Genomic DNA, 13,661 nt, shown 5'->3' with positions numbered 1-13,661 from the left:
TGTCCTTTTGGGTCTGAGTTACCTCACTTATGATGATATTTTGTAATTCCATCCATTTGCCTGCAACATTCATGATGTCCTCATTATTAATTGTTAATTAGTATTCTGTTGTGCCAATGAGCCACATTTTCTATATCCATTCTATATGTAATCAAGATTGAGGAAAATCTAGGTTATTTGCTCCTACTGCCTTTTAGAAATGAGTCTGCTATGAATATCATGGAGCACATGTCTCTATAGTATGGGTTTGGCATATTTTGGGTCTATGCCCAAGAGTGATTTAGTTGGGTTTTCAGGTAGAATTTTTTCCAATTTTCTGAGGAACCACCAGACTGATTTCCAGAAGGGGTATGGAGTTTGCAATCCCATCGGAAATAGAAGAGTGTTACTTTTTCTCCACATAATTTAAGTTTTTTTTATCTTTATTAATTTGAGTATTTCTTATTTGCATTTCGATCCCCTTCCTGGTTTCTGGACCAACATCACCCTAACCCCTCCCCCTCCCTTTCTATATAGGCTTCCCCTCCCATCCTACGCCCATTACCACCCTCCCACCAACAATCACGTTCACTAGGTATTCAGTCTTGGCAGGACCAAGGGCTTCCCCTTCAACTGGTGCTCTTACAATGCTATTCATTGCTACCTATGAGGTTGTAGCCCAGGGTCAGTCCATGTATAGTCTTTGGGTAGTGGCTTAGTCCCTGGAAGCTCTGGTTGGTTGGCATTGTTGTTCATATGGGGTATTGAGCCCCTTCAAGCTCTTTCAGTCCTTTCTCTGATTCCTTCAATGGGGGTCCCGTTCTCAGTTCAGTGGTTTGCTGCTGGCATTCGCCTATGTATTTGCGGTATTCTGGCTGTGTCTCTCAGAGAAATCTACATCTGGTTCCTGTCAGCCTGCACTTCTTTGCTTCATCCATCTTATCAAGTTGGGTGGCTGTATAAGTATGGGCCACATGTGGGGCAGGCTCTGAATAAGTATTCCTTCTGCCTCTGTTCTAAACTTTGCCTCCCTATTCCCTGTCAAGGGTATTCTTGTTCCCCTTTTAAAGAAGGAGTGAAGCATTCACATTTTGGTCATCCTTCTTGAGTTTCATGTGTTCTGTGCATCTAGGGTAATTCAAGCATTTAGACTAATATCCACTTATCAATGAGTACATACCATGTGTGTTTTTCTGTGATTTAGTTACCTCACTCAGGATGACATTTTCCAGTTCCACCCATTTGCCTATGAATTTCATAAAGTCATTGTTTTTGATAGCTGAGTAATATTCAATTTTGTAGATGTACCACATTTTCTATATCCATTCCTCTGTTGAAGGGCATCTGAATTCTTTCCAGCTTCTGGCTATTATAAATAAGGCTGTTATGAACATAGTGGAGTAACTCTCTTTGTTTTATGTTGGGGCATCTTTGGGTATGTGCCCAAGAGAGGTATAGCTGGGTCCTCAGGTAGTTCAATGTCCAATTTTCTGAGGAAACTCCAGACTGATTTCCAGAATGGTTGTACCAGTCTGCAATCCCACCAACAATGGAGAAGTGTCCCTCTTTCTCAACGTCCTCGCCAGCATTTGCTGTCACTTGAGTTTTTGATCTTAGCCATTCTCAATGGTGTGAGGTGAAATCTCAGGGTTGTTTTGATTTGCATTTCCCTTATGACTAAAGATGTTGAACATTTCTTCAGGTTTTTCTCAGCCATTCAGGATTCCTCCTCTGTGAATTCTTTGTTTAGCTCTGAACCCCATTTTTAATAGGGTTATTTGCCTCCCTGCACTCTAAGTTCTTGACTTCTTCGTATATTTTGGATATAAACCCTCTATCTGTTGTAGGATAGGTAAAGATCTTTTCCCAATCTGTTGGTTGTCGTTTTGTCCTAACCACAATGTCCTATGCCTTACAGAAGCTTTGCAGTTTTATGAGATCCCATTTGTTGATTCTTTTTCTTAGAGCATAAGCCATTGGTGTTTTGTTCAGGAAGTGGCTGGGTATAAAATAAACTCAAATAAATCAGTAGCCTTCCTCTGCATAAAAGAGAAACAAGCCGAGAAAGAAATTAGGAAAATAACACCCTTCATAATAGTCCTAAATAATATAAAATACCTCAGTGTGACTTTAACCAAGCAAATAAAAGATCTGTATGGTAAGAACTTCAAACCTCTGAAGAAAGAAATTGAAGAAGACCTCAGAAGATGGGAAGATCTCCCATGCTCATGGATTGGCAGGATTAATAAATGGCCATTTTGCCAAAAGTGATCTACAGATTCAATGCAATCCCCATCAAAATACCAATCCAATTCTTCAGTTAGTTAGACAGAACAATTTGCAAATTCATGTGGAATAACAAAAAAACCCAGGATAGCTAAAACTATCCTCAACAATAAAAGGACATCAGGGGGAATCACTATCCCTGAACTCAAGCAGTATTACAGAGCAATAGTGATAAAAACAGCATGGTATTGGTACAGAGACAGACAGATAGACAAGTGGAATAGTATTGAAGACACAGAAATGAACCCACACACCTATGGTCACTTGATTTTTGACAAAGGAGCCAAAACCATCCAATGGAAAAAAGATAGCATTTTCAGCAAATGGTGCTGGTTCAATTGGAGGTCAACATGTAGAAGAATGCAGATCAATCCATGCTTATCACCCTGTACAAAGCTTAAGTCCAGGTGGATCAAGGACCTCAGCATAACACCAGATACACTCAAAGTAATCGAAGAAAAACTAGGGAAGCATCTCGAACACATGGGCACTGGAGAAAATTTCCTGAACATAACACCAATGGCTTATGCTCTAAGATCATTTGAGTTTTTGATCTTACTCATTCTGATTGGTGTGTGGTAGAGTCTCAGGGTCATTTTGATTTGCATTTCCCTGATGACTAAGAACTTTGAGCATTTCTTTAAGTGCTTCTAGGGCATTCAAGATTCCTCTGTTGTAAAATCTTTTATTCAGCTCTCTACCCCATTTTTTTAAAATTGGGATATTAATTCTTTGGAGGTTAGCTTTATGAGTTCTCTGTGTCTTTTGTATATTAGCCCTCAATTAGCAATAGGGTAAGTGAAGTTGGTTTTTATGTTGTTGTTGTTTCTTTTCTCTCTCTTTTTTTTTTTTTACAATCAGTAGGTTGTCAATTCCTCCTATTGACAGTATCTTTTGTGTTACAAAAGCTTTTCAGTTTCATGAGGTCCTATTTGTAAATTCTTGATCTTTGAACCTGAATCATTGCTGTACTCATCAAGATTTCCCCCTGTGCCAATGAGTTCAAGGATATTTTGCAAATTTTTCTATTAAATTTAGTATATCTGGTGTTAGGCTGAGGTCCTTGATCCACTTAGACTTGAGCTATCTGCAAAGTGATAAGTTTCTATTTTCATTCTTCTTTGTAGAGACCACCAGTTAGACCAGCATCATTTATTATAGATGCTTTATTATTTCCACTCTCTTTTTTGCTCCTTGGTTAAATATCAAATATCTGTAGGTGTATGGGTTTACTTCTGATACTTTGAATGCATTCCATTGATCAACCTGCCTGTTTCTGTTTCAATCCCATGTAGTTTTTGCCACCATTTGCTCTGTAGTACAGTCTGAGGTCAAGAAAGTTGATTTCCACTAGATGCTCATTGATTGCTAAGAATCATTTTGGCTGCCCTGGGTTTTTGTTTTTCCATGTGAAGTTGAAATTTTCTCTTTCCATGCCTGTGAAAAATTGTGTTGGAGTTTTGATGGCGATTGCTTTTAATCTATAGATTGCTTTTGATAAGATGACCATTTTTTTCTATGTTAATCCTACTATTGCATGAGTATAGGTGATCTTTTCATCTTCAGAGGTCTTCCTTTGTTTTTCTCAGAGTTCAGAAGTTTTCATTGTAGCGATGTTTTACTTGCTGGGAAAGAGTTATACCAAGATATTTTGTATTATTTTTGCTTATCATAAATGATAAGGTTTCATAATTTCTTTCTCAGGCTGATGTTTGTATAAAGAAGGCTTCTGATTTGTTTGTGATAATTTTTTATCCTGCCTCTTTGCTGAAGTTGTTCATCAACTGTAAGAGTTCTCTGATGAAATTTTGTGGGTCAAGTATATGTAACTATATAATTCAGATACTACTGCTTAGAAAAATCAAAACAGAAACACATATTGAACACAAATGTACATCTTTCAATGCAGAGACTCAGTACTTTGAAAGTGCAACACTATTCATTTTGATCTATTAGCTTAATTTGATTTTAAAAACTGGATAAACTATTGTGTAATCTATATGTATAAAAGTTGATGGAATCTCAAAAACCTCCACCTACCACATTCTGACAAGTTTATTTTTGAGGCATTTACCATTATTTACTGCATGGAATTTCTTAGTTAATACTATAGAAATAGGAGTACTGCATAGAAAAATCTTACATAAGTAAGTAAAATTGGCAGATACTGTACCCTACTACAATTTACACATTGAAAAATAAAACAGAATGTAATATTCTGAGAAACAGAGAATTTAGGTGATGATTTTTCATGTTGTCTCTTCTTCCCTTGACATTAACAGTCCTTTGTTATGATATGCTTATATTGAAGACTATAGTATGATTATATTGTTTCTATCCCTGTCTTTCCTAAAAAAATCCAAAAGACTCCTCATAAATCTTTTTCAAATTTATGGCATTTTTATTAAGTGCTCTTACACATACATACACAAACAGACATACACACATGCACAAACACACACAATAATTGATATTTTTTTCTCAGGGGAATACAATTTTACGCACTCTTCATATTCTCTCATTTTCTGTAGTTTTCTAAGATAGAACATTACATGATGTGCCTTCCCTTTCCCAACGTGTCATGTTTTCGGTTTTGTTTTCTAGCAGATCAGGCTTAGAAACCACTAAGGTGAAAGGTTTTTGGGTACTATTTATGATCTTTCTAAAAATTACACACTCATATAAAACTCTCTGGCTCACGAGCTTGTACACTTTTCAAACCATTTCTTTTGCAATTTTTAGCCTTAAATGAGGGATTAACTTTGTGGATATATCCATTGGACTGAACCCCAGAACTTTAAATTTTTATTGACTATGATTTTCTCTAACAATGTTACTTTCAAATATAGGTAGTCATAATAAATGTTAAAGATTATGTTTGTATTGTTAAGAACAAATATTTAGAAAATAGTTTGAGATTAAATTGATAATTAGGGTCCTATTTTATAAAGTTTCCATACTTATGTTTGCACCTAACACGACATGTAATGCTAATTGAGTTATGATTTTCTAAAGTATAAGTTAAGTGGATCTGGTGATTATTATAGAAAAATTAAATCTGATACTACCCTTACTATACTAGACATGGATGAATGTGTGAAGTGTCCAGAGGATGAGTATGCCAACACAGATAAAACTCACTGTCTCAAAAAAGTTGTGACCTTTTTGGATTATGAAGACCCCTTGGGAATGACTCTGGCTGGTTTGGCTCTATGGTTCTCTGCTCTTACAGCTATTGTACTCGGTGTCTTCTTGAAACACAGAGACAATCCCATAGTCAAGGCCAATAATGAAACTCTCAGCTATGTCCTACTCATCTCCCTCATATTTTGTTTTATCTGTTCCTTGCTCTACATTGGTCATCCCAGTATGGCCAGTTGCATCCTGCAGCAGACCACATTTGCCATCGTTTTCACTGTGGCTGCTTCTACTGTCTTGGCCAAGACAATTACTGTAGTTCTGGCATTTAGAATCACTCTTCCAGGAAGGAGACTTAGGTGGCTGCTGCTTTCAGGGGCACCTAATTACATCATTCCTTTGTGCACCATGATCCAAATGATTCTCTGTGGAATCTGGCTGGGAACATCTCCTCCATTTGTTGATGCTGATGTACACATGGTACATGGACACATAATCATTGTTTGCAACAAAGGTTCAGTGATTGCCTTCTACTGTGTCCTGGGATACATGGGCTCACTTGCTTTATCAAGTTTCACTGTAGCTTTCTTAGCCAGGAATCTGCCTGACACATTCAATGAAGCCAAGCTCCTGACATTCAGCATGTTGGTATTCTGCAGTGTCTGGATCACCTTCCTCCCTGTCTATCACAGTACCAAAGGCAAGGCTATGGTTGCAGTGGAAGTCTTCTGTATTTTGACCTCCAGTGCAGGGTTGCTTCTTTGCATATTTGTCCCAAAGTGCTACATTATTCTGTTGAAACCACAAATAAATTCTTTTCATAATTTTAGGAAAATGTGTGCTAAAGCTACAAATACCAAGTGAATGTAACTCTTTAGTACACAAAATATAGACACATGAATACCATACTGCTTTCTATGTACTATATCACCTTTTGAGTTTCTACCTTTGAGTTTCTAAAATAGGTATAAAACAAGCTGTACCATAAAGATCTAATATATGAACTGGACATTAATATACTGGATCAAACTTTGTAATAAAGCTTTCAACATTAAATCTTCTGATATTTGAAAAATTTTACTTTGCTATGCAAATTATTTCATTTGATTCCTATTTTCCAATTAAAAATTGGGTATTATTTTTAAATTTCATGAAAAAATATTACCATGTGGATTCTATATATAGATAGCATTTCATAACAAAACCTATGGCTTGACCTAGTACTGCAAAGAAATCTATAAAACATAATTAAATAATATTCTATGTGGGGTGGTATCTCACGACTTGGTATGATAAGAATAACTAGATACGTTCAAAGGAGGATGCATAAATCTCACTCAGACTAGGAGAAAGTTTGAAGCAATAAACTTTTGTTGAACCCAGATAACAGAATAGCCCAGGCCGGAGGAAAACCTTTTACATAAGCCAATATGCATAAATTCACATAAATTCATATAACATTCATGCAGGCATATTTGTACATTTCTGGTCACAGTAGTTGGGTCACTCTTCATACATTGTTACAATTACATAAATACACTAACACCCATACATATACGTGCATTTGGAGCAAATGATCAAGCAAGATTGAAGAAAGAACTCACTGTTTCTGAAATAAAAATGAACTCCAAACTTAATTCCGTAGAGAAAGAAAAATCTTCTACATATTTAATGCTAAATGAATTAAACACAGATTTTTAATAAGAAAGCTTTGCTCCTTTTTATAAAACTAACTCTGCCTTGTTATTAGGAAAAGATCTGTTCCATCCCATGTTAAAAATAAGACTGATTATCAGAAGGGAAACTAATAGCAGTCCTACTATAAAGGAACTTAATAATCAAAGAGGTATTTTTAGGAAATCTTAACGTATCATCATAAAGAAATGCCATGACATCTATTTGTCTATATAGCAGTAATGCAAGAAAATATATCTTCATAGATTTGAAGAAAGCTGAAATAAAGGGTGAGAGAATACCTAGCGATTGTCATACATGCTTAACAATAATAAGAATAAAGATATTAATGGCAGGAGTATTTCTTAAATTGATTTTTGTCTGGGCCTTGCCAAAGAGAGCAAGTCTGTCTTGCATTATTAAACACTGAGGCAGACCATTTCAGGAACATCATCTGTTTGTTATTAGCTTGTCCTATAATGGCTCCTGACAATGGTTTTAACACCTAGTTCTGGCATAAAAGGAAAAGGAGTAATAGCTTTTACTGTTTCAGGGTCTCCCCTTGTAAAGAGGTTAAAGGAAGACAAGAAACTCCTAGCACTAACAGGTTTATTCTATAAAGTTATATGGCCTCACAAATTGTCCTTTTTCACCACATAGCCTAATTTGTGGATTTATTTATCTCCTTTATTATTTCTTATTATCTAAGTACCCATAGAGTCACAAGATATTTGGAAATATGATTATATTTGTTTGGCTTTGCAATGTTTTCACAAACTTATATCACTCTGTTTTTAGCAACATGTCATTTGTACAATAAATAATTTTCCCCTATTCCATACAGGACCTGCAGTCATTCCTCCTATTCTTCATTAAGAGTCAACAAGCTCCATTCACTGTTTGGCTGTGGGTTTCTGCATCTATCTATGTCAACTGCTTGTGTAAAGCCTATAGAAAGGCAGCCAGTCTAGACTCCTGTCTGCCAGAATAACAGTGTATCATGAATAGTGCCAGAGAGTGGTGTATGACCATGTTATGGATCTCAAGTTGGGCCAGTTTTTGGTTGCCCATCCTCTCAGACCATCCTCAATCCCTGAAATTTTTCAGACAGGATCAATTTTGGGTTGAATGATTTCTGGGTGATTTGATGACCATTTGGTTCCACTGAATTTCCTGGCCGGCTACTGAAGGTTGCTTGGAAATGGTCCATATTCAGAAAGCTGTGAATCAAAATCTCACCATTAATTCTTGGGGAATTCTTTTTTATTACATATATTGCTGTATTTACATTTTAAATATTATTCCCTTTCCCAGTTTCCTGTCCACAAGCCCCCTCCAGTCCCCTTTAATGCCCCCCACTGGTCCCTTCCCTGGGAATCCAACCTTGGCAAGACCAAGGACTTCCTCTTCCACTGGTGTCCCAACAAGATGATTCTCTGGTACATATGCAGTTGGCACCCTGGGTCAGTCCACGTACACTCTTTTGGTAGTGGTTTAGTCCCTGGAAGCTCTGGTTGGTTGGTATTGTTGTTCTTATGGGGTTGCAAGCTCCTTAAACTCTTTCGATTCTTCCTCTAATTCCCTTCAAGGGTTCTTGTTCTCAGTTCAGTGGTTAGCTGCTAGCATTGACCTCTATATTGGACATGCTCTAGAGGTGTATCTCAGGAGAGATCTATATCTGGTGCCATTCAGCATGCATTTTTTAGCTACATCAATCTTATCTAATTTTGGTGGCTATATACATATGGGCCACATGTGGAATAGGTTCTAAATGGCCATTCCCTCAGTCACTGCCCTAAACTTTGCTTACACATCCTCTCCTATGGATTTTTTACCTTTTAAGCAGGAGTGGGAGCATCCACATTTTGGTCATCCTTCTTCTTGAGCTTTCTGTGGTCTGTGGATTGCATCTTAGGTATTATGAGCTTTGGGGCTAATATCCACATATCGATGAGTGCATACCAAGTGTGTTTTTCTGTGATTGGGTTACCTCACTAAGGATGATATTTTTTACTTCATTCCATTGGCCTATGAATTTCATGAAGTCATTGACAATGATAGCTGAGCTGTAATCCATTGTGTAGATATACCACATTTTTTAATCCATTCCTCTGTTGAAGGACATCTGTGTTTACTCCAGCTTTTCATTATAATAAGTAGGGCTGCTAAGAACATGGTAGAGCATGTGGCTTTGTTGTATGTTGGAGCATCATTTGGGTATATGCCCAGGAGATGTATAGCTGAATCCTCAGGTAATGTAATGTCTAACTTTCTGAGGAACCTCCAGAGTGATTTCCAGAGTTGTTGTACCAGTTTGCAGTCCCACCAACAATGGAGGAGTGCTCCTCATTCTCCACATCCTCACCACCAACTGCTGCCACCTGAGTTTTTTATCTTAGCCATTCTGATTTTTGTAAGGTGGAATATCATAGTTGTTTGGATTTGCATTTCCCTGATGACTAAAGATGTTGAACATTTCTTTAAGTGCTTTATGGCCATTCATCATTCCCCAGCTGAGAATGTTTTGTTTATCTCTGTACCCTATTTTAAATAAGTTTATTTGGCTCTCTGGAGTCTACCTTCTTGCATACTTTGTATATTTTGGATATTAGCCCTCTATCCAATGTAGGATTGGTAAAGATCTTTTCCCAATCTGTTGGTTGCCATTTTGTCCCAATGACAGTGTCTTTTGCCTTACAGATGCTTTAAAGTTTTTATGAGGTCCCATTTGTCAATTCTTGATCTTAGAGCATAAGTCATTGGTGTTTTGTTGAGGAAATTTTCCCCAGTGTCTATGTGTTTGAGATTTTTCCCCACTTTTTCTTCTATTAGTTTAAATGTATCTAGTTTGAGGTGGAGGTCCTTGACCCACTTGGACTTAAACTTTGTACAGGGCGATATGTCAGCAGCTTGTGTGCAGCCTACAGAAGAGCAGCCATGCTAGACTCCTGTCTGTTATAATAGCAGTGTATTTTGAACAGTGCCAGAGATTGGTGCTTGCTCATGGTATGGATCGCAAGTTGGGCCAGTATTTGGTTGCCCATTTCCTCAGAACATCCCTATATTCCTGCATTTTTTCCAACAGGATATATTTTGGGTTGAATGATTTATGGGTAATTTGTTTACTCTTTGGTTCCACTGAAGCTCCTGGCCATCTACTGAAGGTGGCTTGTAAATGGCATATTCAGGAAGCTGTGAATCATAATCATACCCATTGATTCTTGGGGACCTCTCTTATCCAAGGTCTGTGACATCCTGAAGATTTCTTTTACTTCCTCACCCCTGTCAGTTTCATAGTACCATTCATTCTCATGGCCACCTGGCCATGTCTTCATTTTCTCCCCACACCTGATCATGAGCTCCTTCAAATAACCTTCATATCACTTCTCCCACCCAGTTTCTTCTATTCAATTTCCTGTTACGACTATTTATTTTTTTCTTCTAGGTTATATTGAAGCATCCTAATTTGTGACTTCATTTTACTTGTCCTCTTTGGGTTTCTCGAGCTGCAGCAAGGTCATCCTGTGTTTTATGACTAATATCCACATATATGTTAGTACATACCAAGCATGTCCTTTTATTACTGAGCTGCCTTACTCAGGATGATTCTCAAGTTCCATCCATCTGCCATCCATCCAAAATTCATCATGTCTTGATTTAATGACTGAATATTATTATATTTTATAGATATACAATATTTCTTTTCACATTCTTCAGTTGAGGACCATCTAGGTTGTTTCCAGGTTTCTGGTATTATGAATGAATCTAAAATGAAAATATTTGAGCAAGTGTATTTGTGAGATGGTGGTGCATATTTTGGTTATAAGCCCAAAAAAAAAAAAAAGAAAAAGAAAAAAAAAAGGAATTAGAACATTTCTTTAAGTGATTCTTGGCCATTGGACACTTCTCTTTTTATTCTTCTGTTTATCTCTTTGGCTTATTTATTTATTTATTTATTTATTTATATTGTGATTTCTTTATACACTTTCAATAGTAGCTTCTTGTCAGGTATAAGGTTTTTGAAGATCCTTTCCAAATCTACAGGCTGCCACTTTGTTCTACTGGTAATGTCAAATGGCCTACAGAAACTTTTGAGTTTCATGAGGTCACATTTATCAGTTGATTTTGGAGACTGAGCCATTTGTGTAATATTCAGGCAATTGCCTCCTGTACAATTCCAGGCTATTTCCCAGTGTCTTTTGTATGACATTTAGTGTGTCCAGTTTTATGTTGAGGTCCTTGATCTACTTAGACTTGAGTTTTATGCAACTTGATAAGTAATAGATCTATTTTCATTCTTCTACATGTAGACACCCAGTTAAATCAGCAACATTTATTGACAATGCTTTCTTTTTCCATTATGTGTCTTATTTATCAAAAATCAAGTGTACATAGTTTATGTGTTATTTGGGGGGTTCCATTCAATTGCATTTATCAATATATCTGTTTCTGCCAATAATGTGCAGTTTTTAACACTACTGCTCTGTATGACTGCTTGAGGTCAGGGATGGTGATTCCTCTCTGAAATCATTTATTGTTCAGGACCGTTTTAACTATTCAGGGGTCTTCTGTTGTGCCATATGAGAAATCTTCTTTCAATGTCAATTTAAAAATTGTTCAAATTTTGATGTGGAGTGAGTGCACTATGTATGTAGAATGCTTTCGGTATGATGGCCATTCTTCACTATGGTAATCTTACCTATCTATGAGCATGGGCAATCTTTCCATCTTCTCATATCTTCTTAAGTTTCTGTGGCAACTTTAATTTCTTGTCACACATAGTTTTCTCTTGCTTTTTTAGAGTTACAGCAAGATATTTTAGATTATTTGTGGCTATTGTTAAGGGCATTCTTTCTGTAATTTCTTTCTGAGCCCATTTATCATTTGTTTAATGGAGGGCCATATTTTTTGTTAATTTTATATCTAGCCACTTTGATGAAGATGTTCATCAGTTATAAGAGTTCTACGGTAGAACCTTTGAGGTAATTAATGTATAATATCATAGCACCCACAAATGGAGATTCTTTCACTTCTTCCTTTCCATTTTGTATGTACTTAATCTCTTTTAGTTGTCCTTTTTCACTGCTTAGAAAGTTATGCACTGTATTGCATAGATAGGAAGACAGTGGTCGGCTATATATTGTCTCTCATTTTAGTAAAATTGCTATAAATTTCTCTCCATTTAATTTTGTGGGGAGCAGGTGTGGTGGCAGTCCCAAGATGGTGCCCGGAACTGCAGCTAAGTCTCATGACTAGCATCTCATTTCCTCACACACCTGAAACTAGCCACGTCCATTGTGAGAGCTGCTCAGGCACACCATGACGCAAGATCAGGCTATGTGATGTGGACCTATGAACTGAGATTACGCAATCTGGACTGAGGAGGCAGAGTTGAGGAAGGATATAAGGGGCTGAGAGGGAGAGAGAAGAAAAGAAAAAAAAGATTCCTGCTTGCATGCTGTAAGGTTCCTGAATAAACAGCTTTGAGAAGAACACTGTGGTGTCGCTCCTTTCTGTGGGTCGGAGACAGAAGCGACAAGTGGTGGCCTGTACGAGGAACCTTCTCCTTTGTTCAGAATTCATCGCGGTCAGGGCAGCTAGCTGGTAAGTTCCCAGGCAAGTGGGATGAGAAAAGCTCTTGGATTTAGACTATAAGGTTCCCGGTTTTGGGACAAGTCAAAAACCTCTCGAATTGAGACTATAAGTTTCCCGGTTTTGGAACAAGTCACACCAAGCACAATGGGGAACTCAACATCAGCTCAGACAGTTCGCCAAGCCCTCAAGAATTTGTTAAAAGTGAAAGGAATTGGGCTAAAGAAAGAAATAGTAGAGAATTTTTTAAAAGCAGTGGACCAGGTAGCTCCATGGTTTCTGGTGACAGGACATCTTATGATGCCCAGTTGGAAAAAATTAGGGAAGGATTTGAGATTTGCCAAGGAGCAGGGGGTTTTACCAAAAGGAGTGCTGCCAGTGTGGAAATTAGAGAAAAATTACATAGGGGATGAGGAAAGGTGTGGCACGGAGCTCCAAAGGGAAATGATGAGCTAAATCAGGTTAGGGAGGAACGTTCTCAAAAATTAGAGACCGAAGGAAATTCTAGCGAGGGGGAAAATGTGAGAAGATGATCTGGAAAACATTGCTGACAGCTTAGAGAAAGTGAAACTAAAGGTAAAACCGTTGGCTCTGGGGCTGCCTCATCAGCCTCCGTACGCTCCGAGTGGGGCAGAGGGACTTAGCTTACACCTGGGAATCTGGAGAGTTTTTTGCATTGCTGCAGCCATTGTTACCGTTATAGCAGTTTCTGTCACCGCAGCCATTGCTGCGGCCATATCCCTTACCTCCGTAGTACAGATTGCGGTCAATGCAATTGGGTTGTGAGTGGAAATATTCAGGACTGTGTGTCACCTCCATACCATTTGTGAATGTCATTAGTGCTGCTCAGATATCCCGTAATATATCTCAGTATCTTACAGGAATTTGGTCTCAACACTTTGATGGACTAGTTCATGAATTGAGACTAGTTCAGGAATTGAGACAATCCATCATCCATATCAACTCCACTCGAGTGGACAGTCACCATAGAA

The 13,661-nt window shown here is 37.6% G+C and overlaps 1 protein-coding gene across 1 annotated transcript in view; it reads left to right on the top strand.

Annotated features, from left to right (window-relative positions):
• The window catches only part of LOC116893214 (vomeronasal type-2 receptor 116-like), a 35,350-nt gene extending 21,895 nt beyond the window's left edge, over positions 1–13,455 (top strand). Inside the window, exons 6-8 of the mRNA XM_032895099.1 lie at positions 5,348–6,263; positions 12,559–12,681; positions 13,224–13,455. Coding sequence (XP_032750990.1) covers positions 5,348–6,263; positions 12,559–12,681; positions 13,224–13,455 — 1,271 coding nt within the window. The remainder of the gene's footprint in view (positions 1–5,347; positions 6,264–12,558; positions 12,682–13,223) is intronic.
• The last annotated feature ends 206 nt before the right edge of the window (positions 13,456–13,661 follow it).

Source organism: Rattus rattus, chromosome 2 (assembly GCF_011064425.1).
Source record: "Rattus rattus isolate New Zealand chromosome 2, Rrattus_CSIRO_v1, whole genome shotgun sequence".
In the NCBI taxonomy this organism is placed as follows: Eukaryota; Metazoa; Chordata; class Mammalia; order Rodentia; family Muridae; genus Rattus; species Rattus rattus.
The sequence above is the reverse complement of the archived record's forward strand: the minus strand, read 5'-3'. Positions and strand labels throughout refer to the sequence as shown.